This window comes from Ailuropoda melanoleuca, chromosome 12, assembly GCF_002007445.2.
Source record: "Ailuropoda melanoleuca isolate Jingjing chromosome 12, ASM200744v2, whole genome shotgun sequence".
NCBI lineage: Eukaryota > Metazoa > Chordata > Mammalia > Carnivora > Ursidae > Ailuropoda > Ailuropoda melanoleuca.
The window spans coordinates 31,134,040-31,160,566 of record NC_048229.1 but is presented as its reverse complement, the minus strand read 5'-3'; the positions used below and the strand labels follow the sequence as shown (position 1 = coordinate 31,160,566).

At 54.1% G+C, this 26,527-nt stretch overlaps 4 protein-coding genes across 8 annotated transcripts in view; 1 reads left to right on the top strand and 3 right to left on the bottom strand.

Annotated features, from left to right (window-relative positions):
- RASIP1 (Ras interacting protein 1) overlaps positions 1-1,722 on the bottom strand; it is a 12,155-nt gene extending 10,433 nt beyond the window's left edge. The window contains 4 exon segments of the mRNA XM_034638982.1: positions 7-52; positions 54-533; positions 1,218-1,358; positions 1,592-1,722. Of these exon segments, the coding sequence (XP_034494873.1) occupies positions 7-52; positions 54-533; positions 1,218-1,354 (663 nt within the window). The 5' untranslated portion in view covers positions 1,355-1,358; positions 1,592-1,722.
- A 254-nt stretch (positions 1,723-1,976) lies between these two features.
- IZUMO1 (izumo sperm-egg fusion 1) lies at positions 1,977-7,605 on the bottom strand. 2 transcript variants are annotated; one of them, XM_034637943.1, is made up of 10 exons: positions 7,513-7,605; positions 6,013-6,067; positions 4,760-4,834; positions 4,286-4,372; positions 4,022-4,042; positions 3,596-3,676; positions 3,304-3,404; positions 2,885-3,038; positions 2,418-2,580; positions 1,977-2,154 (listed from the first exon to the last, which is right to left on the bottom strand). In XM_034637943.1, the coding sequence occupies exons 1-10, from the start codon at positions 7,588-7,590 to the stop codon at positions 1,998-2,000; spliced, it is 972 nt and encodes a 323-aa protein (XP_034493834.1). In that variant the 5' UTR covers positions 7,591-7,605; the 3' UTR covers positions 1,977-1,997. The 2 variants fall into 2 exon arrangements, with proteins under 2 accessions (XP_034493834.1, XP_011221545.2); XM_011223243.3 differs by lacking the exons at positions 6,013-6,067; positions 7,513-7,605 and adding an exon at positions 5,235-5,503.
- FUT1 (fucosyltransferase 1 (H blood group)) lies at positions 7,311-11,026 on the bottom strand. 4 transcript variants are annotated; one of them, XM_019798227.2, is made up of 4 exons: positions 10,402-11,026; positions 10,023-10,291; positions 9,639-9,801; positions 7,311-8,835 (listed from the first exon to the last, which is right to left on the bottom strand). In XM_019798227.2, the coding sequence occupies exons 1-4, from the start codon at positions 10,469-10,471 to the stop codon at positions 7,988-7,990; spliced, it is 1,350 nt and encodes a 449-aa protein (XP_019653786.2). In that variant the 5' UTR covers positions 10,472-11,026; the 3' UTR covers positions 7,311-7,987. The 4 variants fall into 4 exon arrangements, with proteins under 4 accessions (XP_019653786.2, XP_034493830.1, XP_034493831.1 ...); XM_034637939.1 differs by having other exon boundaries at positions 7,311-8,854; positions 9,639-10,291; XM_034637940.1 differs by lacking the exon at positions 10,402-11,026 and having other exon boundaries at positions 7,311-9,075; positions 10,023-10,152.
- Positions 11,027-11,064: 38 nt separating this feature from the next.
- Positions 11,065-13,412, top strand: FGF21 (fibroblast growth factor 21). Its single transcript, XM_034637944.1, has 3 exons — positions 11,065-12,030; positions 12,227-12,330; positions 13,092-13,412. The coding sequence occupies exons 1-3, from the start codon at positions 11,796-11,798 to the stop codon at positions 13,380-13,382; spliced, it is 630 nt and encodes a 209-aa protein (XP_034493835.1). The 5' UTR covers positions 11,065-11,795; the 3' UTR covers positions 13,383-13,412.
- The last annotated feature ends 13,115 nt before the right edge of the window (positions 13,413-26,527 follow it).

Sequence of the window (26,527 nt, the reverse complement as noted above, 5' to 3'; positions counted from 1 at the left end):
CTCCGCCCGCCACTCGCCGCTGCCCAAGCCGCCCGCCGCTGGCCGGCCCAGCGTCGCACAGCGCGAAGGCGTCCACGCAGCTGCTCTCGCCCGGGCCGCCGCCGGGGCTGCCCGCCAGCCCGTAGCGCTCCAGCGCCTCGGCCACCAGCTCGCGTGCCGTGGAGCGCGCAGTGGCCAGCACGCTCTTGTAGTTGGCGCCCGACGCCAGCCCGGCGCCAAAGATCTTGAGGACCCCCGGGGGCGCGGTGGCGCGCGTGGCCAGCGGGGGCTCGGGGGCCACGCCCGCTGCCAGCTCTGGCAGCTTCTTCTCGCTGGCCCAGCGCTGGGCGCCCCCCGGAGTCCCGGGGCCTCCCGCGCCGCCGGACCCCGTGGCCCCGGTCCCGGAGCCCCGAAAGAGCTGGGAGATGCGCTTGGCGCGACTCCCCGAGGCTCCCCCGGCCGCCTTGACCGCGCCCACTCGCCGCAACTCCACGTGCGGCGGCGGCGGGGGCAGCGGCTCGCTGCTGCGGCTCCCCGTGTCCGAAGAAGAAGACCTGGGAGCCCGCCGGGGAATGGAGAGGAGGGAGAAAGACCCAGAAAGACAGGCAGAGAAAGGAGTAGATGGTAGAGAAGGAGGGAGGTGAGCAGAGACCCAAATGGAGGGGACAGAGACCCAGGGAGGACGGGATGGGGGGACCGAGACCCGGAGAGTGACAGAGACCCATTGAGAGGGGACAGAGAACCAGAGAGAAAGGGCAACAGAAACCCAGAGAAAGAGAGGGACGGAGGCCCAGAGAAAGAGGGAGACAGGAGACAGAGACCCACAGAAGGGCAAGAGATGGGGGGGGGCGGCGACAGAGATGGGGTTGGGCAGAGGCCAGAGGCAGAGAGAGAGAGATAAATACATAAATAAAGGTGAGTACCCCAGAAGGAAATTCCAAGAAGCAAGCAGGGAGGGGAGGAAGGAAGGTGAATCAAACCCCTGCCTCTGTGTCCCCATCCCCGTGTCCATCCAGCCTAACCCCATCTCCAGACCCAGCACTCCCCACACTGGGCCTGAGAGCATTGTGGCCCACTGTCTCCTCCTGCCTGCCAGCTCACTTGCCCATTCAGGACAGGAACTGGAAGCCAATCCTTGGGGCCCCTGGCATTACCCAGTGCAGAGACTGGGTCATAAATGGGGGCAAATGGGAAGCAGATGGGGCAAAAGCAGGAGTCTCAAGGGGGTGGGCACTCACTTAACAGAGGCAGCGCTGGGCCAGCGCCGCCCCAGCTTGGCCAGCTGCTTCCTGGGAGAATTGATCCACAGGCCCACGGGGAGATGGAGTTTCCCGAAGCGGGGGCTTCCGCCCTCCTTCCGTTCACCAGATAGCATGGCCCTAAGGAAGGGTGGGTAAGACCCCAGCTCCTGAGGCCCAGAGCAGCAGGGCTGGGATGGAGGGCTACTTGGACTCCTCGGTCAGAGAGGGGGGCAGGGTCTCAGACTCCTGAGTCCGAGTGGAGGAGAAGGATGGGAGCCTAGGCTCCTGGGTGCTGGGGTGGGAGGAGGCTGGGGACTGGCTCCGGGGTCTAAAGGAGGAGGGGTCTGGACTCCTGGGTCCCTGGCTCTTACCCTGCTTCAGGTCCCAGCAGCACCCCGGGGCCCTGGCTCCGTTGGCCCTGGTTGGTTCCTGACCCTGCTGCTCCTGTTCAGCCTTTGCCTCTGCCCCAGCTCCCAGCACTGGGTGGGGGACAGGAAAAGGCGAGAGGAAACCCAGCAGGAAGAGCGGGGAGGGGGCGTCCTGTGAGGGGACTGGGCCTGGGGGAGGAGATCTGGGTAGGGCTGGCCTTTCCCTGCTCCTTGATTCTGGAATTACGTCTCAGCCGGGTGGGTCCTTCCAGGACTCCGGGAGCCGTTTTCCTGGCCCATGCTCTCAGACAGGAGACCATCCCCAGACCCAGACCTCTCCTCTGGGGAAACCAAAAGTTAGGATCAGACCGGAGGAATGAATCAGATATTTAGACAACCAGATAAATCTTTATTTGAGCCCTGATCGTGTGGCTTTTTCCTTTGGAACATGGGGAGGCTTGGCGGGCTCCTTGGCGGGCTCCTGGACAGGCTCCTTGGCAGGCTCGTTCTTGTTAAACCAGGACTTGATGGAATTGATCACTTTCTCAGGTCGAAAGCAAAGTATCCTGGGGGAGGGTGGGGTGCCAATAGCGGAACCAGATCAGGTCCTAACTGAGGGACACCCCTCCCAGCCTCCCTATATTCGATCTAATTCTAGCAGTGACCCAAGCTTAGCCCACCTAGGTAAGCCCCACCCTGTTTTCTAAGCCCCATCCCCAACGGAAGTACAGCTCTCAGTATTTCCCTAGCTCCCAGACCCCCTCCTGCACTAGAAGTTGGAAATCCCGCCCCTTGCTCCAAGCCCTGCCTTCTTCAGTGGGCGGCTCACGCGGTCGCAAAGCCGATTATCAGCACCACAGAGCCCCAGATGAGCAGTGCTATCAGACGGCCTCTCAGCACGTTCTCGGACTTCGGACACTGTGTCGGTGTAGGATGAACGCCTGAGGCCTCCCCAGCTGACGGTATATCTTGAAAGGGCTTTCTGGGCAACACTGACAGAGGAGAGGGAAGGAGCAGTCCTGGGAGGACACGAAGGTCCCGCCCTGGCCCATGCAAGCCCGCTCCACTCCAGCCCGCCCCAAGACCCAGGCCTTGCAGGAGAGAATCACGCCGCTAAGTGCGTGAAGCCCTGCCATTGTGGTGGGAGGGCCACACCCAGGGCACGAAGCCACACCCTCGTGGCCTGAAACCACACCCCAACAGGAAGTTAAGCCCCGCAGACCACGCCCCTGAAACTGACTGCCTCCACCCCCAGGACCCGGAATCCCACGCTACTGTCAACTCCCCAGCACTAACCTCTGACGTGATAATGGATGATCGTGGCTGGGCCGGAGCTCACAGTGTCCAAACTGCAGCGGTAGACACCGGCATCCTCTGCAGTCACCGCGGGCTTGGTCAGGGTGTGATCATTCCCCGTGTACAGCAAGGTCTCAGACTTTGTCCCCCAAACCTAGACCCAAGCTCAAGGGGTCACAGAGGCCTGGGGAATTCAGGGTTTGGGGTTGTACAGGGGTGAGATCATCACGGGGCCTCAGTGGGGGAGATGGGAATCCAGGGTATAACGGTCAGGACATGGGGTCCCCGGGGATCAGTAGAAGCCAAACCTGGTAGGTCATAGGAATTGTGGGTGCAAACCTGTGGATACAGGGATCAGGGGGCTCACACAAGCCTAATGGACTTGGGATTCAAGGGTTACAGGACTTAGAGGGCCCCACCCTGAAAAAGTTGTAACTGGCCAGGCCTTGAGAGAGTCGATGCCAGCTGAGCTCACAGTTCAGCCTCAAGTCTTCCATTTCGTGGACCGTGATTTCGCGCACTGGGGATAAGGGGTTTCGGTGGGCTGCTGCTTCAAAGTTCTGGGCCCTCCCTCAACTCCCCCCCGCCCTTGGTCTCGGCCCCGCCTTTTCTCGTCCGCCGGCTCCAGGCTCCGCCCACTCTAGATTCAGTCTCTCCTCTAGCCCCGCCCCTCTTGCGCCGACCCCCTCCCGCGGGCCCCAGCTCTCTCACCCCCGCAATCAGAGCTCTTTCGACAGGTGTGGACCTGCTTCTGGCAGGTATTGCACCAGATCAGACTCTGCAACATCGTACCTGAAGGGGCAGGATCAACGCTGTATTCGCCCCGAGAGGCGAAGCTATAAAAGGAGAGGGCAGGTCCAAGGGCTGGGGCGGGGTCTGGTGCCCAATCCCTTGGAGGTCAGCCCGAGGGGCGGGGGTAGAAGACAGCCCCGAAGGGAGAGGGGTGGAACCAGGCTCCGTTAAGAGTGCAAACAGAATATGAGGCGCCCCCCAGTAAGTCCGCAGTGCAGAAGGAATGTGGAACCTCTCAGACGTGGAGAATGAAGAAACACCCAGACCCAAAGGGGGAGGAGACGGCTAAGTATGAACGGGGCGACCATGAGGGATAGAGGACCAGCTCCCATAATCCGGACTCACCACATTTGTTGGGACAAAAAGCTGCCTCAGAAGAAAGAAAGAAAAAATTATCATCAGTTGTAGAAGTTAAAGGAGATGAGAAGGGGCAAGGGAAGAGGGTGGGAGGGAGAAAGGACCCAGGTGCCTGGATCCCTGGGTCCAAGGGAGGATGGAGTTGGGAGAGCTGAGGGGCTGGACTTGGAGAAGCAGGGGGCTGGGGACAGGGGCCCTGGGACCGTTGGAGAAAGGGACTGTGGTCCCTGACGGACTCCCATCTTCCCTCACCCTCTTTTTGGAACTGAGCTGCAAAGCGGGCAAAGATATCCTTCTGCAGGTGCAACATCCAGTACAGCTCCTTCACGAGCAGCTCACCTGGGAAGGAGCAGGGGGACACAGAGTGCTTCCCCTCTCTCCCACCCACCCCAAGAGTGACGTACAGGAAGTTGTCTTCTGTTGGAAAAGCCTGGCAGTCCACTCTGGGAGGGACTCAGGGAGGGACAATGAAACTGAATGACCACTTAACATAATGCTGGCCACTGAGCTAAGGGATAGCTGGCATGAAGGCACTGTTTGCATCTTCGTTTTAGAAACGACAAAGCTGCGAAATCCCTCACTCAAGGCCACACGGCTAGGAGATGACAGAGCCGGAATTGGGACCTAGGCAGTTTGGCTCCAGAGCCACTACCAGACCAGTTGTCAACAACCATCAGTTCTCTGGAAGATTCTGGAGCCCCTCCCCTGGCCCCTCTGTGCATTTACCTCTTACATTGCTCTCCGTGATACGGGTCAGATCCTTCACAAAACTCCAGGCTGCCTTTTCCAGTGTTGGCTCATCTGGAGGGGTGCGAGGTGGGGATGCGGGGAGGGGGAGACAGAACTCCAGCTTCCAAGCCTTACTGCCTTTTTGGCTCACCTGGCCTTAGAAACTACAATACCCATGAGGCTACTGGGTAAGGAGAGGGCTGGTAAACGGCTAGTCCGCCCGTTGCCTTCTGGAAATTGTAGTGTTTTGTTGTTTTACACACAATTACAGGCTAAGGGGTGGGGAACACAGTGCTTGGGTAAGGCCCAGAATCTGCAATCCAGCCTTCTCCAGTCCCAACCCAGTAGACTCTGCCTTCAGCCCTGCCCTCCCTTTCCCCCTCCCCCACCCCGGGCCCCGCACCCAGCAATCCTAGCCACAGACCCCTCCTCTCCCAGGACTCAGGATTTCCACGCTCTTCCCTGCCCTCACCGACAACCCCCATATAGGAATCCTCGTCAATTGGCAGTTCCTTGAAATCCACCACGGCTTGTTTTATCCTTTGCATCAAGCTTTGGCGACGCTCGAGCGCCAGGTGGCCAGGCAGGTAATCCAGCTCCAAGAATTTTAGCGCCTCTGTGACCCTTGTAGCACATATGAGACAGCCCCCGGCAGGAAGCAGGCACCCGGCCAGCGCCGCCATCAGGAGGGCTAGTTGCGGACCCATTGCGGCCGGAGCGCTCAGTCCGCGCAGAACCCCGGGGAGGGTCCTTTCACCCCAAACGTTCACGCTAAGTGGAGAGAAGCCCTTCCCCGAGACCAAGACCCCCAATTTGCAGGGCGCACACTTCTCGGTTAGGAAACCGAGGAGTCCGGAGACCCGATGCGCCCTAAACAGCCGCTGCCCGACCTTGACCTTGAATGTTGTACCCTAAAATACTAGGGTCCGCTGAAGAGCCGAATCCAGGCTGAGGGCTTTTGGAGAGGATGAGCAGGCCACGTCCTACCACTCCACTATTTTCCCACGACTAAAATTAAGGATTTTGTCGGGGGCCAGAGTGAGGTCGGTCGCGTGATATGGAGAGCTTTTTGACTGGAGTCACGGTCACCGTTCGCCCCGGTCTCCGAGGAATTCCCACAGCTTCCACTTTCTAGCTTCCCACGTGGGGCGCCAACTCCCCAAAAGATACTCCCTGGGAGTTTTCTCGGCCCCGCCCACAAGCCCAACGCTGAGTCTGATCCGACCGCAACAAAGGGAGACTCCGCCTACCGTTCCATGATATCACAGAGGCGGCGGTCTTTCCCGAGTAGAATTTTACCAGCGTCTGCCGAAAGGAAAGTATCTTGTCCCCTCCGGCTTCTAAAGCCAAGGAGAGGGCTTCTGGCCATCTTCCGCCCGTTCCCGAGCCCCCAGACCCAGGCTTCCGGCCGGGTGCACGAGGCCTTTTGGAAACCTGGGGTCGAGCCACGAAGATGAGGGGAGTGGCCCTTTCTAGCCCTAGGACTACGACTCCCAGGAGGCCCTGTGGCCTCTCCCTGGCCAGCCTGATCGCTATATGGGAAATGCAGTTCCAGAGTTACACATTTGGCTCATTCCCTCCTCCACCTTCTCTCCCCAGCCCAGAGGGGATTGATGCCAAGGTTCCAGAGGAAAGAAGCCTAGAGCCAATACTGAGAAACTGGGGCTCTACAGGTCTCCTTTTCTGCATCATTTAAACAGGCCACCAGAAAAAACAGGCAGCACGACTCACACAACTCTGAGAACAAGAGGCTGCCAGATCTGAGCAGGACAATACCCCTAGACACGAATAAGAGTCCCTGGGGGTTCCAAACCTTTCCTCACACTCACACACACACAGAGGAATCCAAAAATCCTGCAGAGACAGGAGCTGGTGATGTGGACTTTTAATTCATACCTCCCTCTCCCCGACCTGTGGCAGCTGAATAGGGAATGATCCCTCAAAACTCCCTGAGAAGACTGAAAAGGGGGTCTGCATTCTTCTGGACAGGAGATGCGATCAGAGTTGTCTGTAATAAAGCTAGCTAGCCACCTTCACCCCCTTCAAAAAGCCTCAAGGCGTTCCTGAAATCTGAGTCCAGAATCCCATCCTCCTTGACCAGACCCTGTGGTCCTTTCTGTTTGGGTTTGAGGACAGCCTGGGGTCTGGATACCCTCAGATCCTTTCACACCAGAAGCCAGATTTAGTGGTTCTGTGAAATCGGGGAGGGGAGGGGGCAGACCCGGGCTGGCAAAGGACACAATGCCAGCCGCTTTCTGCAAGCCCAAAGAAACATTCATGCTGGCTGAACTCCAGAAAATTGATCCCATCCCCCCCCCCACCCCACCGCAGCCCAACGGCAGAGGCGGAAGGCGGAAACTTCCGTAATTGGGCAAGGCGACCTTAACTCAGAGCCACCTTGTGGGGTGCTTGTCTTTGGCAGTTTTTGAGCTAAGAAAAAAAAAAGTGCTCCTACATTTCTGGAAAACTTTGCTCCAGAAGGTGCTGCACTTCCGCACCTCCCCCACCTCCCATGTTTTCGCCCATCTGCTCAAATTGAGTCTTGGTCTTTTTTTTTTTTCAGGGGCTGAGAGGGCGGACAGATTTCAGGGCTGCTCACAGCTACAGATAGTTTGTCTCCCACCAATCTTTCTGGAAGTGGCTGAGGCATTGAGCTTCGGATTGTACCTTCCTGAGATGCTCGTGGAATTCCAGAACCCCATCCCCTTTGGAAAAGCCCTGCAGGATTCTTCACAGGCACTAAAACTGACCCTCTCTAGAACGACTCCCGAAACACAGAAGAGGAGTTGGTGCGTGCTTGCTCTAGAATACCCACAAATTCCTTCCATCCTGAGGACTGAACCTCTCTTCTAGAAAAGACGAGGGGCAACATTAGAAGGGGGAGTTGCCCGTTCTTGGGGTGCAGCCATCTAGAAGTACTCTGGATACGGGCTGGGAAGAGCAGGTAGGCATTGCCTTCTAGAACTGACATGAACCTCTCTGGGCATTGCCAACCAACAGGAAAAGATCTTCTGCTGGTTCTAGAATATCCGACAGCTACGGAAAGCCCTCCTTTCTCTCCAGGTCTAGCCAGCTAGAATTCCTCTAGAAATGGGGGTCCGCCTGCTGCAGGACTACCACCACAAGCTTCTCCAGAAGTTGCCAGGCCTCTGGAGATGCATAAATGCTGGTCCCAGACTGATGAGAGATTCCAGAAAGTCTCCCTGCTGCTCAAGGCCCCGCCAGCTACTGGAGTGCAGACAAGTCCGCATTAATGCCCACCCACTTGGGCAGGAAGGCGGCCTCGGGCTTAAAGATCTTAAGGAAGTTGGAGTCAGGCAGGGTGAAGTTGGCCAGGTAGACAGTGTCTCCACCAGCCAGGTAGGCGGCCCAGAAGCCAAAGGTCCCAATGGTCATGATGGTGTGGTTACACTGCATAAGCAGCGCGAAGTCCTTCCCTGGTGAACCCTCCTGCCCGTCGCCAGCAAAGATCACATCCCCCCGAGAGGCGTCAATGTTCTCCCTACACCAGGCCATGCCGTTGCTGACCACCACAAAGACGGGGGCTTCGTGCCGGGCCCGGAACCAGTCCATAGCCTGCTGGAGATAAGCGCGATCGCCCACCACACCCTTCCAGCGATGGGGCATGACTTGCAGGTAGTCTCCCCGGCGCACGTGCACGCCCACAAAGGTGCGAGGGTGGTCCCCCGTGTGGCCCAGGCGGAGCTGGCTCAGTAGACCCTGGGCCTCCTGCTGCAGGTGCTCATGCAAGGTGAACTCCCGGCGGATCTGGGCGCGGAGGTGGTGGAAGAAGGTCCAGGAGCAGGGGAAGCCCGTGAGCTTCAGAAAGGCGTCCTCCAAGTGGGCGTAGTCCTCCGACATCCAGTCATGCAGCTGCAGCTCCCGCCACGGCATGCGGCCGTCCACCTCGGGGGCCAGCACCGGCAGGGTGATGCGGAACATGGGGGCCAGGGTGGCGTGCATGGCGGGCAGGATGAACGCCTGGCGACCGTTGAGCTGGGCCAGGGCCAGCAGGGTGGCGTACTGCCCCATCTGGTTACCGAAGCGGCCATCTGGGTGGATAGTCCAGATTCCTGAGAGGGAGGCAGGGGGCTTGAGACAGGGAAAGGAAGAGGTGTTGGTGGCCACCGGCGTGCCCGAGAGGCAGAAGATGGCCACGGGGGGTGACAGGAGGCGGCGGTCTGGACACAGGGTGGTCAGGTCTAGGGCACTGTGAAAGAGGTCTTGTTGGATGTGGAGGAGGAAGACGGCTGAAAGAACACAGACTAGCAGGAAGGTCAGACAGAGCTGCCGTCGGCTGGGGGCCCACATGCCTGCACGGGGGGAAAGGTGAGTTAGCAGGCGCTCAGAGCCCAAGGACGAATGTCAGGGAGTGGAGGCTGGATGGGAGGAGGATACTAAGAATTCAGATTCCTGGGTCCGAGGGAAGGGGGATCAGGGACCTGGATCTGATGGAGGAGAAGCGGGGGCGGGGGGGGGAGCTTGGAATTTCAGGGGATGGGGATGGGAAATTGTGCTTTCCAGAATAGCAATGGTCTAGCACCCAGCGTCTCATCTCTCCATCTTGGAATCTGGCTCCCCAGGCCCCTAAGGCCCACTGAAGTTGGGCAAATTTCCACCAACTCCTTTCTCAGGTGTACCTGGGGGGCGGTGGGTGGGGAGGAGGTGGGCAGCCTCCACCATGGAGGGGAAAGGCCAAGCAGAACAAGAGAGGCTGGAGGCCCAGACTGGATGAGGGATCTTGGTTCCTGGAAGAGCAGGAGTTTCGGGTGGGGTGGACACTCCCGGGGTCCTAAGGGGCGAGAGGTTGGGGGTGCGCCTCCCCGGACTGAAGGCCCCGGTTCCTGGGTCCCAGGCATCTGCAAGTCCCACTCACCTGAGCTCCTGGCGGACTGAGGATCCGCAGTCGGCTTGGCGAGGCTGGAGCGCGCCGTCCGCAAGTGCAGCCCACATCCGGCCGCCCCCGGAACCCCGAACTCCAGGTCCCAAGGCTCGACAGCCCTCCCCTCCATGCCTCTTCCCCCGACTGGCTCCAAGGGCTCGGGGAGGAGAGGAAGGAGATGGGCGCGGTTCCGAGGCTCGCAGCCTCCGCCCCTCCCGGGCTAGGCAGGTAGGTCCAGGGCGGAGCCCCGCCCCCGTCCTGGCGCCCCAGGCTAGGGTGGGAGCCCCCGCCCCCTGCCCTCCCCAGACCCGGGGACCTACGCCCAGGCCCCTCCTCGTCGGCCTCGGCCAGCCACAGGGCTCTCCAGGGCCGGCCTACCTGGCCTCCAGCAGCCGCATCCTTCGGTGGACGTGGACTTCTAGCGCCCAAACGCAATGCTGGACCCAGGTGTTCGGGTCCATCGACTTCTCCTCCTTCCCCGGCGCCGGGGCTCACAGTCTGCCCTGGGTACCTGGATGCGCGGAGTCCGGCCACGCCCCGGCCGCTAGGGACGGCCCCTGGACACCAGGCCCGGGCGGGGAGGAAGATTCTCCGCCCTCCGCCTCGCCCTCCGGGTGGGGGTGAAGAACCTGTTCGCCAGGCTGCTCCTGGAGAGGATGGAAAACGTCTTCCAGCTCTCAGGGTCCCAGACGTGGGAGCCTCCGGCCCGTAGGTGTCCCCGCGCACACCGAGGGCCGCTGATCTCCCAGGTTCGCACCGTGCGCCTGCAAATTGCAGAGTCGCGGCCCCCAGCCTCTCCTACGGAGGGAGTGGAGGACCCCGCGCATGACAGCTCCTTTCTAGCCCGGCACCTCCCGGAGGCAGCCTCTCCCCCGAGCACGGGAAGGAACAGGCGGGAGTGGAAGCCAGTTTCTCTTCCCAGCCTCCCGCCGCCGAGGCTGGGGCCCCAGGTTGGGGTTCAAAGGCTTGGCTCTGCTGCACACCTGAAGTTGGAACCATCGTCAGGGTGGCCCTGCCCACAGCCACCCCTACCCCACCCCGTCCGGAGCAGGGTGATGGTGGTCATGCCATAAATCAAACCCAGGAAGCCTACGTCACTCTCCAGAGATTTGACATAAACGTCTCCAGACCCAGGGGTCCAGGACCCCAGGCCTCTCCTTCCTCAGACCCCGAACTTCCAACCCCAGCCCCCTCCTCCGTGGGAGAAGTTCAGGCCTCCAGTGCCCTCCTCGCGCTGACCCAGGTGGCCAGCCTCTGTACCTTTAGTTTCCAGGAACCTACCCACCCCCTCATTCCCTTTGGGCTCTTGCCTCTCATTTCCCCCTCCGGAAATGAGAGCCCAGCTTGGCTACCAGCCCTGAGTCAGAGACTCTCGCCCTCCCCCCTGCCCCAAGCTACTTTGAAAGCACCTTTCTGGGCCTGGGGTAGCTTCTCTGGTGAAAGAAATACCAGGATTGCATCAGGGAGGAGAGAGAGGCTGGGACGCTTGGTGCGGGTGGAGTGGAGCGTCTGGGCTGGGGTTGGTGAGGTTGAGGTCAGGATGCCTCTCCCTGCAGGGGATCCCTCGGTCATGTGGCATTCACTGCCTTCCTGATGATCAAGGAACATCAGCCCGTGACCCCCAGAAACCTAGAAATTCAGGTGGCATGCAGAAATTCCCGTTACGGGACACAGTCTGCACTGTCAGCCAAGGAGGCAGATTTCTAGGCACGCCCCCAGCCCTCCCCTCCCTCAGACTCTAGGGGTCCTGGCCCCAGCCCCTGTCACCCAGGTCTCAGTTTATCAGACCCCTGTCCCCGTGATTCCTCAGACTCAGGAGTCTGGAAGGACCCCCTGATTGCATCATCCGTTCAGCCTGATCTGGCCACCGTGGAATCCTAGCTCCTGCCAAGTGGGTCAAATAGCATGGGTCAGGTGTGGGGAAGGTGATTGGGCGGGTCTGTCTGGATATAAATTTTGGAGCTCCTGCATCCGTTCGAAGAGATCTGCGTATTCTGTTCAGCTGGGAATCCACGTGCAAGAGGACCCAGGCGTTCAGGCTAAGCAGCGGTCCGTGGATCTGGTCACCCAGACAGCCACTCTGAAACAATCTATACCATTGCGCTCGTCAAACCCCAGACCCCAGATCTCGCCTGAGGACGTGAGCCATTGATGGGCTGGGACGAGGCCAGGTCCGAGCAGCTGGGGCTGTGGGTCCCTGTGCTGGCTGTCCTTTTGCTGGAAGCTTGCCAGGCACACCCTATCCCTGACTCCAGCCCCCTCCTCCAATTCGGAGGCCAAGTTCGACAGCGGTACCTCTACACGGACGATGCCCAGGAGACAGAGGCCCACCTAGCGATCAGGGCTGATGGCACAGTGGTGGGGGCTGCCAGCCGGAGCCCAGAAAGTGAGTGTGTAGACCAGGGCCTGGTCTGAGGGAGGAGGGGCCGGAGGCCTGGACCCCTGGGTCTGAGGAAGGAGAAAACTGAGGCATGGCAGTCCTGGGTCTGAGGGAGGAGGGCTTGGGGGCCTGGACTCCCCGGTCTAAGAGAGAGGGGCCTGGGCAGAGGCCCTCTGAGTCCCCGGCCACTTTCTCCCCTCAGGTCTCTTGGAGCTGAAAGCCCTGAAACCGGGGGTCATTCAAATCCTGGGAGTGAAAACATCTAGGTTCCTGTGCCAGGGCCCAGATGGGACACTGTACGGATCGGTGAGTTTCCGGGGTCCCCCTCCTTATGCCCCACCCTTCCTCCTGTCATCTTCGCCCATCTGGGGTACCACGTCTGGCACCTGTGGCCTGGGCCAGGCTTGGTCCTGTGCTCTCCACGTGCCCCCATCAGGCCAGCACCCCTGCATTTGCGAGCTGACCTTGTCAATGTTTACAAGACGAGGAAACTGAGGCTTACACAGGGACAGGCCAGCTGCGAGTCACGAGGCCTGTGAATGACAGAGTGGCCTGAGAGGCTGAGTCTTGTGACTCCGAACCCCTGGTGGCCACATGGGCTCCTACATGTCCCGTTCCTGCTGGGCTCAGGGTCGCTCTGAGGACCCATGGCCTATAAAGTGACCATGACCCCTGGGTGAAAGCCAGACTCCCCTGTCTGGACCCAGAGAGCCTCGACTGGTCCCTGGGCTGAAGTATTCCTCTCTGTGAAGTGGGGACGGGGAGGTGGGCCTTGCAGGATGGCCCAGGGGTGAAGGAGGAGCCTGCTTCTGTTTGTGTCCCGGAGGAGAGGGCTGGGGCCCTGGACTCTGGATCTGAGGGAGGAGGGGCTCCCCCAGCTCCCTAGGAGTGTCTGGACTCCTGTATCCTGTTGGAGGAGAGCACTCTGTGGTCTGAAAGAAGAGAGAGCTGGGGGCCCGGACCCCTGGGTCTGAGAGAGGCGGGTGCCGGGGCCCGGACGCCTGGGTCCTGCAGCAGGACGGTGTGCAGGAATCCCCTATCATTGATCTCTCTTCTCGTCCCCTCAGCTCCGCTTCGACCCCGTAGCCTGCAGCTTCCGGGAACTGCTCCTGGAGGATGGGTACAACATCTACCACTCTGAGACCCTCGGCCTCCCACTTCGCCTGCCCGCCCACAACTCTCCATACCGGGACTCGGCGCCCCGGGGGCCTGCCCGCTTCCTGCCCCTGCCAGGCCTGCTTCCGGTCCCCCCGGACCCCCCAGGGATCCTGGGCCCCGAGCCTCCCGACGTGGGCTCCTCGGACCCCCTGAGCATGGTGGGGCCTTCACAGGGCCGAAGTCCCAGCTACGCTTCCTGAAGCCACGGGCTGTTTATTATGGGGTCTCCTCTTTATTTATTGGGTTATTTATCTTATTTATTTTTTTATTTTTCTTACTCGGGATAATAAAGAATCTGAGAGGAGGATCCGAGTGAACCTGTGTGAGTGTTTGAGGGAGGATACGGGATCCACTTCCTTGTCTCCCATCGACCCCAAGAACCCCGGCCCCCCCCATTGCCAGGAGGCTGTGGGAAGGTCCCAGCCGCCCTCTGGGCCTCAGTTTTCTGCTCTGCTTTGGTGTCCCCAGGGACTCTGGACTATCCTTGCCCTTTGATAGGAGAAGGCTTGTTAACCTCCCACCCCCTCCAACTTCATGCTTGTGTTGTGGAACTATTTTTCTGAGGGACCTCAATAACAGGGGCCATTTAAACCATGACACCACAGACCTACAGCCTCATGGGAGATGTAGTTTTCTGGGTCCACTTAGCATGAGGAATGGGATGACATCTGGGTCCTCAGGGCTGCGGCAGGGACTCTTGGATCCTAGGGGTATAATTGGTGCCAGATGGGACTCTTGGGTCCTGAGGGATCAGAGAGCTGGCCATCTGGACACCTGGGTCCCAGGAGAACAGGGGAAGAGGATCGTGGAACTCTGGTCTGAGGGAAGGACTGTAGGAGACTGGGAGTCCTGGTTCTCAGGAAGAGCCCTTGAGGATCTAATGCATCCATCCAGGTGCTTAAGGACTCAGGAGTGTAAGGACTGTCACAGACTCCAGTTCCAGTGAGTGAGCTGCCCGTTCTCCCTTCCTTCCCGCAATCTAGATTTCCACACTGCTCCTCGGGTTACTTCCTGGTTAGGAAAGACAGGAGGACGGAGTTACAGATGAGACCTCCCCGGGGTTCATGGTCAGCGCCCTCTGGGACCCGGGTGTCTGACTGACCACTGCAGCCTCTCCAGAGCTGTGGTCCTGGGCCCTTCATTTTAATTCCCACGTTCGAATGAGAGAAACATCTCAGTGGAAGGAGGCTACCAGTGTGGGTCCTGGCAGGTCACAGGAGGGATCCAGTGCCCAGAGGAGATGACAGTCTGCGTCTTCCGGAAGGACGGTTTTCCACTCTGACGGCGCAAGGCTGGCTCAGGCGGGGGAAAGCGTCACCGGAAGCAAGAGCCGAGATGCCATAAAACTCACCGGAAAGAGCGGCTTCATCCCTGGGGGTAACTTCGCCAGAGATGTAGGCTCTTTGTCAGAGGGGTCCCCCTGCCTCAGGAAAGATCTCCATCGAGATCTGCCCCGTCACCTCTCACTGCTTCTAGACTCAATTCTGGCAGCTTCCAGAAGGTGAGGTGCAAAGTATGGTCAGTGAGGAGCTGCGAAGGGCACCAAAAGAACAGCGGGACCTCGCCCTTGAAATTGGCAGTGACCTGGGGAGCCAGTCTGGGAAGGGATCCCAGTAGGTGAATTTGTTGGTAGAGATTCTAGACTTCAGTGTCAGCTCGAGGGGCTGGGGTGCCCTTTGTGGGCTCTTTGGCTGACTGGAACCTGGTGTTCTATGCTTGAGATGCTGTAGGGAGGCCAGCAGCCTCAGCACCGCCTGGGAACTTGCTAGAAATGCATATTCCCGGCCCCAGAATATTCCCAGTGGAATGGGGAGCATATCATTTTCCCCGAGGCTGCCATAACAGGGCACTACAGACTGAGTGGCTTAAAACAACAGAGATTTGTTCTCAGGGAGGAGCCTTCTTTGCTTCTTCCCAGCTTCTGGCGGTTGCTGGCAATCTTTGGCATCCCTTGGCTAATAGACACGTCACTCCAATCTCTGTCTCCATCTTTATATGGCCTTTCCCCCAAGTGTCTGTGTGTGTCTGTGTCTAAATTGCCCTCTTATAAGGACACCAGTCATATCAGATTTAGGACCTAGTCTAATCCAGGATGACCTCATCCTAATTTGATTACATCTACAAAGACCCTATTTCCAAATAAGGCCACGTTCACGGGTTTCAGGGGAACATGAATTTCCCGGGGGATGTCATGGAACTCAGTACACACCTTGGCAGTTTCCTACCCTCATCTGGTCGTGCTCACCTGTAAGTACGTGTGGGCGGGATGTGCAGAGTCCTTGAAGTTCACTCTTTGCTCTTTCCAGACGATATTTAAAAATACAACCTCTCTTGGGGCACCTGGGTGGCTCAGTCAGTTAAGCCTCTGCCATTGGCTCAGGTCATGGTCCCAGGGTCCTGGGATCGAGCCCTGCATCGGGGCTCCCTGCTCAGCGGGGAGTCTGCTTCTCCCCCTCCTTCTGCCCCCGCTCGTGTGCTCTCTCTCTCTCTCTCTCACTCACACTCTCTCTCCCAAATAGATAAAAAATCTTTAAAATAAATAAATAAAAATAAAACTTCTCATTGGGGCGTCTGGCTGGCTCAGTAGGAAGAGCATGTGACTCTTGATCTCAGGGCTGCATGTTCGAGCCCCATGTCCGGTGTAGAGATTACTTAAAAATAAAATCTTTAAAATTGGAAAAAAATATATATATAACTTCTCAGTATATCAACCTCTCCAAAATGTAGACAGATCTGTTTCCTCCCCCGCCAGTATGTGAACCTTTTCTCTCCTTTACTCCCAGAGTTCCGGCCAAAATCAATCTGGGTTCTCCTTCCATTAGTTTTCACAAAAATAGAGCTTAGTCCAACTACTAAAAAGAAAGGATAATTATGTAACCGGAGAGAGGTGCTCATTATTGCTGTAACGGCAATCATATTACGGTATGTAAACGTATCCAATGAACGTGCTATGCGGCTTGAATTTATACAATGTTATATGTCAACTTTATCTCAATAATAACATTATTTATTTTTTTTAAGATTTTATTTATGTATTTGACAGAGAGAGACAGCCAGCGAGAGAGGGAACACAAGCAGGGGGAGTGGGAGAGGAAGAAGCATGCTCCCAGTGAAGGAGCCTGACGTGGGGCTCAATCTCACAACGCCGGGATCACGCCCTGAGCCAAAGGCAGACGCTTAACAACTGAGCCACCCAGGCGCCCCTAAATAATAACATCTTTTAAAGCATGGAGCTTTGTCCTTCCCAATGAGAGATTCTGGGGGCGCCTGGGAGGCTCAGTCGGTTAAGCAGTGGACTCCGAATCTCAGCTCAGGTCTTGATCTCGGGGTCAAGAGTTCAAGCCCCACGTCCGTCTCCATACTCAAAAAAGACAGAGAGATTGTTGAGGAACTGTGAGATCTCAGAGGACACAGACCCCCACCCCAGCATCTTCCAACCTTCCTATCACCCCTGACAACCCCTACTATACTCATTGGACCTGCGAGCCTGTACACACACACACATACACACACACACCCCCAAGATTTGAGTGTTGCTGTCCTAATGGCTCTCACCAAGTCCTCAGCCGTGAAGGCAACCTCTCCTCTAGGGGTGGGGGCCGGAGGGGTGGATTTCCAGGCTTGCTAATTCCCTTTTCTTCCTGTACCAGGACCGGTTCCGCCCCACTCACGTGTATTTCGGGGCTCCGTGGGGCTCCATGTTCAGCTGGGTTTTGTGCAAGATGTCGTTTGTGAGTTTTTGCTCCCCTAGGCGCTCTACCTGGATTTGCTCTGTTGTTGTTTCGGTGGGGGGGGATGAGGCTGGGGGTGGACGTGGGGGGGTGTGGGGTGGGAAGATTAAGAAACTGTGCCATCCAGCCTGAATCTAACCGTGAGGAGACCTCAAACATTTTCCAATCAGGAGACCTTCTGCCAAAAACAGCCGGCCTTGACTCTTCAGAAAAGTCAAGGTGGAGGAAGAGGAAGACGGAGGAAATGTTCATGTTAAAGGACGCCAGGCTCAGTCCTTTGAGCAGTCAGGTGATATCCTGGTTGTGAGTAAGACACTTGATGAAATTTGAATGAGCTCCGTGCATTAGATAGTAGTCATTGATCCGGGTGAAATATTCTGACTTGGATCATTACATTGTGGTTATTAAAAACAATGTTCTTGTTCTCAGCAAGGGCGCACTGCAGGATTTAGGGACAAAGGGGCATGGTGCCTCCAGTGTTTTCTCAAATGCCTCTGGAAAGGTAAATATATAATAATACAGAGAGATAGCGACCGACCGGATGATAAGGCAAAAGGGGGCGGGAACAGTGAGAACGGGGAGCCTTGAAACTTTTCTGTAAGTTCAACATTGTATCAGGTAAAAGTTACCCCCGTGGAAAAAAATCCACACTGCGACCCCATTATTATCTTGCCTCTTTCCAGACATCCTTCTAAAGGTACAGACGAGCTTATGAGAAGACAGAAATTTCCAGATCTCCTCCCTCACAAAAGAAGAAGAAAGAAGAAAAGGAGAGAAAGAGGGAAGGAGGGAGGGAGGGAGGGAAGGAAGGAAGGAAGGAAGGAAGGAAGGAAGGAAGGAAGGAAGGAAAAGGAGAAGGTGACAGGAAAGAAAAGAGAAAGGGAGAGAAGAGGCAAACACAAGAAACGGTGAAATCAGAGTGGAATGTGAGCTGAGCAGGAAGGAGCTTCCTGGAACCTTCAGACACTGTGATGGGTGTGTGTGTGTGTGTGTGTGTGTGTGTGTGTGTGCGCGCGCGCACAAAGGGGCAGCTCTGAGGCCAGAATTTCAGTGAAAGCCTGGTGTTTAAAATCCCACCAACCAGGGGGCACCTGGGTGGCTCAGTCGGTGAAGCGGCTGCCTTCAGCTCAGGTCCTGATCTCAGGGTCCTGGGATCGAGCCCCGTGTCAGGCTCCCTGCTTGGTGGGGAGTCTGCTTCTCCCTCTCCCCATCTCCTTGCTCATGCTCTTTCTCAAATAAATACATAATCTTAAAATAAAATAAAATAAAAATAAAATAAAATCCCTACCTACCTACAACAAAATATTACTCGACCTTAAAAAGGAAGGAACTTGGGACACAGGCTGCGCCGGCAAGGGAAGCCTGAGGCCACTGATGTCGAGTGAAAGAAGCCAGACTCAAAAGGATAGATATGGGGTGAATCGGCTGGTTAGAGGCTCCTAGAAGAGGCAACTTCCTGGAAACAGGATGTAGAGTGGTGGCCAAGAGCTGGGGGAAGGGGGGATGATGTGGAATTGCCCGTTTGATGGGCACAGAGTCTCAGTCTGGGAAGATGAAAAAGCTCTGGGCTGGGGGTGGGGCGCCTGGGTGGCTCAGACGGTTAAGCGTCTGCCTTTGGTTCAAGTCATGATGGTAGGATCAAGCCCTGCATCAGGCTCCCGGCTCCGTGGGGAGTCTGCTTCTCCCTCTGCCCGCCCCTCTCCCTGCTTGTGCTCTCTCTCCCTCTCTCTGGCAAATGAAAAAATAAAATCTTAAAAAAAAAAAAAGTTCTGGGGGAACGGATGGCGGTGATGGTTGCACCCCAGTGTGAAGGCACTTAATGCCACCGAACCGTACACATATAGTTAAAATGGCAAACGTGCGGGGGCGCCTGGGTGGCACAGCGGTTAAGCGTCTGCCTTCGGCTCAGGGGGTGATCCCGGCATTATGGGATCGAGCCCCACATCAGGCTCCTCTGCTATGAGCCTGCTTCTTTCTCTCCCACTCCCCCTGCTTGTGTTCCCTCTCTCGCTGGCTGTCTCTATCTCTGTCGAATAAATAAATAAAAAATCTTTAAAAAAAAAAATGGCAAACGTGCTGTTATGTGTGCCTCACCACAATGAAAACAAAACATCAGGGTGCCTGGCTGGCTCAGTGGGAAGGACACGTGACTGTCGACCTCAGAGTTGTGAGTTCAAGCTCTACACTGGGTGCAGAAATTACTTAAACACATAAATAGCCAAACTTAAAATAAATCAAAACAAACAAACAAAAAAATCACCAACCGGCACTAGGAAGACTTCAAGGAGATCTTCCTATTTCTGTTTGGGCTCTGGATGGTGGAAAAATGAATCTCTATTGAAAAGTGGGTGACCACCCAACCAATTTCCTATGGAATGGGCTGGAAATCAAGCTGGGTGGTTGAGGGGCTGACAGGCTGAGAAATTAATGGCATAGCGGTCGGGCTGGTGATATTCCTGTCTTCTGCCAAAGCAAAGGCAAAGCTTCTCTAGAGAGACATCACCCAACTCAGATCTCACAGAGGAAGTCTTGAGTGAGCTCATAACGCAAAGTCACAAAACACAGGAGGGCACTAGGCACACGGGTGGCAAGCCAGCAAGGACACTGAACAGTAGGACTAGGCAGTCTTATCTCACCCTGTCCCACCCTGCAATAACTTTACGTTTTTTAAGATTTTATTTTTAAGTCATCTCTACACCTGACGTGGGGCTCAAACTCACAACGCAGAGATCAAGAGTCAAAGGCTCCACCAACCGAGCCGGCCAGGCGCTCCAACCCGGCAACAACATTAGATCGTAAAGCTTTCAGAGAAAAATGGTTGTTTAAAATCGTTTTTTTTAATTGTGATCAAATATACACAACATAAAATTTACCATCTTAATCATTTTTAAGTCTCCTGTTTAGTAGCACTGAATGAATTCACATGACTGGGCAGCCAGTCCCCAGGACTTCTTCATCTTGTAAACTTCAACCTCTGTACCCCTTAAACAACTTCCCATCCGCCCCTCCTCCCAGCCCCTGGCCACCACCATCTGCCTCCTGCTTCTATGAATTTTACTACTGTAGACATGTCAGTGGAATCATAGAGTATGTGTGTGTGTGAATGTCTTACTTCACCCAGCATAATGTTTCCAAAGTGTTGTAGAAAGTGTCAACATATCCTTCATGGTTAAATAGTATTCCGTTGTAGGGACAGACCACATTTTTGTTTTCCACATACCCATCGAGGAGCATTTGGGCTGCTTTCACCTTTTGGCTGTTGCGGAAAAGGCTGCGATGAACACATATGTATGAATATCTCTTCCCAAACCCTGGTTTCATTCTTTGGAGGATCCAATGAGCATTGTATTGCCAGATCACATAGAAACTCCATGTTTCGGGGCTCCTGGGTGGCACAGCGGTTGAGCGTCTGCCTTCGGCTCAGGGCGTGATCCCGGCGTTATGGGATCGAGCCCCACATCAGGCTCCTCTGCTATGAGCCTGCTTCTTCCTCTCCCACTCCCCCTGCTTGTGTTCCCTCTCTCACTAGCTGTCTCTATCTCTGTCAAGTAAATAAATAAAATCTTTGAAAAAAAAAAAAAAAAAAAAGAAACTCCATGTTTCATCTTTTGAGGAGCGGCCTGTCATGGTTAATTGTGTGGGTCAACTTGACTGGACTGAGGGATCCCCAGAGAGATGGTGAGACATGATGTCTGGGTGTGTCGATGAGGGCATTTCTGGAAGAGACTAGCATTTGATTCTGGAAACACATCAATGTGAGTGAACATCACAGAAAGCTGTATACATAAATCCCTAATCAGATATATGATTTGCAAATATTTTCTTTTATCACATGGGTTGACTCTGTTGACTGTCTCCTTTGATGCACAAAGGTTTCTAATTTGGACACAGTCCCATTCTTCTATTATTACTCTTGTTGCCTGTGTTTTTGCTGTAATATCCAGGAAATCATTGCCAGATCCAACGTCATGACCCCCACCCCCCACCGTGTGTTTTCTTCTATGCGCTGTATAGTTCGGGTCTTTACGTTGAGGTCGCTGATTTAATCTGAGTTAATTTTTGCATGTGGCATTAGGTAAGGATCCAATTTCATTCTTTGGCATGTCAGCATGCAGTTTCCCCAGCATCATTTGTTGAGAAGACTGTGGTGAGGTCTTCTAATGTCAGAAAAGCTTTTATGGATGGACACAAATGTTCACAACTATTTGTTTCTTTGGTAATGATTAATGAATTTTTAAGCAATCCACTTGCCTCTAAACATTAGCTGATGGCTTCCACAGCTAAAAATAGCAAACTGTGCATTTCACAATTTTAGTTTTTTCCAAACATTTGAACATTGCAAATGTAAATCAATGAACTTCCACAAGCCTGGTATTTCAGATTCCCTTAAATGAGTGAAGTGCCTTGAAGAGAAGACAGGCAGTAATACACACTGGGCATATTTTCTGGCAAGTCAAATATACCAGATTCTTCTAAATGCCTTAAATATCTCAAGAACAGACAGCAAATCAACTTCTTTACATTCACCCGGTTAAAAAGGTGCCAATGTCCTGGATGTAAATATGTTTCTTCAATACCTCTATTCTGATCAAGATTTTGACTTCACAGTCCTGATACTTCTTACTTGTGATTTTTCTTAACCTTCTAGGTAAGGCTTCACTCATCCACAAGCTGAAGTTAACAGTTTTGAGAGTTGAAGATTCAGCCCCAGGACACGAGCCCTGCTACCTTCCAAGTTAATTCCCACCACGCCCAAGTTCCATCCCAGTTAGACTTTGTCACCATCACATGGATTAAGAAATTGATTTTGGGGGGCACCCGGGTGACTCTCGATTTCAGCTCAGGTCATGATCTCAGGGTCTCAGGTCACGATCTCAAGATCATGAGACCGAGTGCCGAGTCAGGCTCCCCACTCAGCGTAGGGAGTCTGTTTGAGATTCTCTCTCTCCCTCTGTGCCCCCCCCAATTAAATAAAGAAATATTTTTTAAACAGTGCTTTAACAGGGGCGCCTGAGTGGCTCAGTTGGTTGAGAGTCTGCCTTCCAATCGGGTCTTGATCTCAGGGTCCTGGGATCGAGCCCCATGTCGTGCTCTCTGCTCAGCAGGGAGCCTACTTCTTCTCCCTCGGCCTGCCGCTCCCCTGCTTGTGCTCTCTGTCTCTCTGACAAATAAATAAATAAAATCTTTAAAAAATAAAATAAAATAAAAAAAGCGATTTAACATTATAAAAAAAAAAAAAGAAATGGATTTTACCGATCCTGATTTATTTCCCACAGCTGTTTGCTCAGAGTGGCATACCTTTACGCCACAGCCTGCAAAACATGTTTTAAGAGTCATATTATTTTAATAGGCCTGGAGGTGAGATGATTTAGCTGCTGTTTGCTCTGGGGCCTTGTCTGTTAAGCGTGGAACATTTCCTCTTTCTTACGCCCTCAGGCCAAGCCCTTCCCTCTGCTTGTTCTGGTGAGGCCGTGCTGCTGTCTCTCTAGCATAAAGCCCACCCCCCAATTCTGTGACCCCCGTTGGCAGCTAAGAAGGCTGGCAGGGAGGCACCCGCGGGAGATGAGGAGGCAGGAGGAGGAGAAAAGGACCCCCCTCGTTCCCACGTGCATCGTGCCAGCAGCCACGGGCAGCGCGGGCTCCAGCGTCCAGCTACTTCTGGCACTTCCAGCACCAGCGAGCTGCATGGCTATGGGAGGAAGATTCTCAGTCCCCTCAGAGGGAGGGGCCGCCCCCACAGGCCACACCCCCCTGGAAGTCAGAGTGACAGCTGCCTGGGGTATGCCCACCCTCCCAGTCTCCAGAGGACAGTCCTACCCCGCAGGGCACTACTCCTTCTGGAGCCTACAGTCCCTGGGGTTTGAGCGGCTTCTGGTAACCAATAGGTCTTCTGCCTCGGGGATCACGAGTTGCTCTTCCGGCTTCCAGCACTTGCAGAACCTATTCCCTTTAATAAACTCCCTGTATTTGAAATACCTGGAGAGGTTTCTGTTTTCCTCAGCAGACCTGGAAACCTGGTCTGTCTCAGGACAAATGAAAGCCTTTGGTCGGGGCGCCTGGGTGGCTCAGTCGTTAAGCGTCTGTCTTTGGCTCAGGGCGTGATCCCGGCGTTCTGGGATCGAGCCCCACATCAGGCTCCTCCGCTGGGGGCCTGCTTCTTCCTCTTCCTGCTCCCCCTGCTTGTGTTCCCTCTCTGGTTGGCTGTCTCTCTCTCTGTGTCAAATAAATAAATAAAATCTTTAAAAAAAAAAAAGCCTTTGGTCAATTTTGAAATCACAATGTCTCTTTCTAACAAAGCGTAAGGTCTCTAATACTGACAACTACAAAATGAACACATTTAAATGCCTAGACATTAAAAAAAGAAAGAAAGAAAGAAAGAAAGAAAGAAAGAAAGAAAGAAAGAAAAGAAAGGATGAGAAATGAGAAAAACCAAGCCATTATTAAAAGACCAGGCTGGTTTGGAAAAGAATCAAATAGAACTTCTAGTGGGAATGAATGAAACACACACAGAAATGAAATAGTCATTGAAACGAAACGCTGACAGGAAGAGTCAAATGGCATATGAGAAACAGAGAACGGGAGAATCCATGGATTGGAAGGTGGATCTCAGTATGTTACTGACAGGAGACAAGGGGATGGAAAATGGAAGAAGAGACATGGAAGGTAGAATGAAAAGTTCCAGTGGGGGGCCGTCCCCTTGGCTCAGTCAGTGAAGCGTCTGCCTCCAGCTCGGGTCATAATCCCTGGGTCCTGGAATCAAGCCTGTGTCGGACTCCATGCTCAGTGGAGAGCTTGCCTCTCCCTCTCCCTCTGCCTGCTGCTCTCCCTGCTTGTGCACTGTCAAATAAATAAATAAAATCTTAAAAAAAATAAAGTCTTATTTCATTACATTGTCAGAAAATCCCTGAAAGATTAAAGCAACACTATATCCCCATTTCACAGATCAGAAGACTGAGGCACACATGATTCATACTTGGCTGCTATAATTAAAAGATGGGGGGCCTGGCTGGCTCAGTTGGTAGAGCATGTGACTTTTGATCTCAGCGTTGTGAGTTCCAGCCCCACCTTGGGTGTGGAGATTGCTGAAAAATAAAATCTTAAAAAAAAAAAAAGTGTAACTCAATAAAGCTTTATCAGAAAACACAAGATTTGAATTTCCAGATGAAAAGGATATAGTGCGAGGGGAGTCTGCTAACACCAACACTTTTAGAGGTGTCCCCACATTCCAGCGTGGGGGTGGGGGGGTGTTTTCCCCACACACAGAACACCAAGCAATCCCTGCTGCCATCCAAGAATTCAACTCAACTCTGACACTCTCCACCCAGAGGCAGTATCCGATTCCACAAGATCCGACCGCCCTCTGCTCCCCACTGCGTAAGCCTCAGCCTGTGCTTCTGACCCTCCCACTACAAATTGGTGGTTCCAACAACATCCCCTGTGATGTTTTAATTTGCTAGGGTGGCTCAGGGAGACACTTACGTTTATCAGTTTACGAAAGGATATGATAAAAAATATGAATCAACAGCCAGATGAAGAGATACATAGGGTGAGGTCTGGGGGAAAAGCGTGGAGCTTCTGGCCCCCTCCAGGTACGCCACTCTCTCCCAGACTTCCATGCACTCACCAGCCCAGAACTCTCCAGACCCCGGTCCTGTTGGGTTCTTATGGAGACTTGACGGCAAAGTCATGATGGCTGAAGCCATTGGCCATGGGCTGATTCAAACCCCCTTCCGCAGCTGTTGGGGAAGAGGGGTGGGAACAAGAGTTCCACCCCTTCATTCACACGGTTGGTCCCCACTGGGTACCAGCCGACTCTTTGGCTGGGGTCCAAAAGTCACTTTCGTGAATAACAAGACAGCCCTGGGCTGCCTGGGTGGCTCAGTCGGCGGAACACCTGCCAATCTGTTACAGGGAAATGGTACGGAGGTGTGGCCTTACTTCACATTGCTCCTCTTGTCCATGAGGCCCATATCTTGCCAGAGATTGACCCCCCCTCATTTGAAATTACTTCTCAGGGAAATATCTGTATTTGTATAAATACCGCGAAAATCAACAAAGGGAAGCCTCACCAAGATGGAGTCGGGAGGGCAGCAGGGAGAGCACGCACGCCCTACCTCGTGCCCTTGGTTGCAGCCCCAACTGCAGCAGATACACCTTGCAAATCCGTACCACTCTAGCTGCTACTTGACCACCCAGCAGGAGGAAGAAAGGTTTTCTCTGCCCACCAACTCCCACCCCCACCCCCGCCACAGACCAGCCAACGAGGGACAGTAATCTCTACACCCAATGTGGGGCTCGAACCCACAGTCCCCAGATCAAGAGTCGCATGTTCTTCCAACTGAGCCAGCCAGGCGCCCCAAGAAAAATTATTATTCTTGGGGCGCCTGGGTGGCACAGCGGTTAAGCGTCTGCCTTCGGCTCAGGGTGTGATCCTGGCGTTATGGGATCGAGCCCCACATCAGCCTCCTCTGCTGTGAGCCTGCTTCTTCCTCTCCCACTCCCCCTGCTTGTGTTCCTCTCTCGCTGGCTGTCTCTATCTCTGTCAAATAAATAATAAAATAAAATCTTAAAAAAAAAAGAAAAATTATTATTCTTTAAAGAACAAACTTGGGGATGCCTGCATGGCTCAGCTGGTTAAGTGTCAGCCTTCAGCTCAGATCATGATCCCCGGGTCCTGGGATCGAGCCCCGCATCATGCATCATCGGGCTCCTTGCTCAGCGAGGAGTCTGTTTCTCCCTCTGCCTGCCGCTCCCCCTGCTTGTGTGCTTGCTCTCTTGCTCTCTCTCTCTTAAAATAAAATCTTAAAAAAAAAAAAGAACAAACTTTGCATGGCAAGCAAAACATCTTAAACTCAAAAGGTAGTGAGAAATGGGGAGAAGTATTTGCAATTCGTAATCAAAGGCTTAATTTCTAATAGAGAAAGAATTATAGAAATCATATGACCTCATACAGAAGACTATAGACATAGTCGTGTATATATAGACATAAGACTATAGGCATATATATGTCTATAGTATATGATGTGATATGTATATGTTGATATTACATAAAATGAAATCTTAAGAATAATAATTTTTTCTTAACTTTGAAACAATCACGAACGTATAGAAATTGCAGAAGCACAGTACAAACAAGAGTTATTTTCCAGAACTTTCTAAGTGTAAGGGACCACCCTTGAAAGCTCCACCACCATACTTAGAACACATTTGAGCATGGTACTTCCTGCAAAGTCATTCTCCTACAGGACCACAGGCCAAACATCAGTATAATCCGGCATAGAAGCTTCTAGAAGCTTCACTCAAGCATCCCCGGTTGTCTCAATAATACCTTTACAACACAAAAGTGAAGTTCAGAATCCTGCATTGCTTCAGCTCTCAGTTTTCCCAGGGAAGAAGAGTTCCTCAATCGCTCCTTAGGTAACCTTGAAGTTTGTGGAAACTGCAGGCAGTTATTTTGTAATCTGTCCCTCAGTGTGTGTTTTTCTGTTTCCACATGAAGAGATCCTTCAGCAGTGAAACCACTGCTGTGATGTCGTGGTCTTCTCATTGCACATCATGGGGCTTCCATTTCTCCAGCAACTCGTGATATTCATTTTGGCCACATGATTAAGGTG

Bases quoted from the DNA above. Each gene is read 5' to 3' on its own strand.
- FUT1 (XM_034637939.1), bottom strand. From the start codon at position 10,471: ATGCGCGGGGTCCTCCACTCCCTCCGTAGGAGAGGCTGGGGGCCGCGA. The intron at 10,292-10,401 runs GTGCGAACCTGG...CATCCTCTCCAG, and splicing joins CTGCAATTTGCAGGCGCACG to GAGCAGCCTGGCGAACAGGT. The intron at 8,855-9,638 runs GTGAGTGGGACT...CCCTGTCTCAAG, and splicing joins TCAGTCCGCCAGGAGCTCAG to CCCCCTGCCTCCCTCTCAGG.
- IZUMO1 (XM_011223243.3), bottom strand. From the start codon at position 5,469: ATGGGTCCGCAACTAGCCCTCCTGATGGCGGCGCTGGCCGGGTGCCTG. The intron at 4,835-5,234 runs GTGAGGGCAGGG...GCACCCCTCCAG, and splicing joins TTCCTATATGGGGGTTGTCG to ATGAGCCAACACTGGAAAAG. The intron at 2,155-2,417 runs GTGAGCCGCCCA...ACCCTCCCCCAG, and splicing joins ATAATCGGCTTTGCGACCGC to GATACTTTGCTTTCGACCTG.
- FGF21 (XM_034637944.1), top strand. From the start codon at position 11,796: ATGGGCTGGGACGAGGCCAGGTCCGAGCAGCTGGGGCTGTGGGTCCCT. The intron at 12,031-12,226 runs GTGAGTGTGTAG...TTCTCCCCTCAG, and splicing joins TGCCAGCCGGAGCCCAGAAA to GTCTCTTGGAGCTGAAAGCC. The intron at 12,331-13,091 runs GTGAGTTTCCGG...TCGTCCCCTCAG, and splicing joins ATGGGACACTGTACGGATCG to CTCCGCTTCGACCCCGTAGC.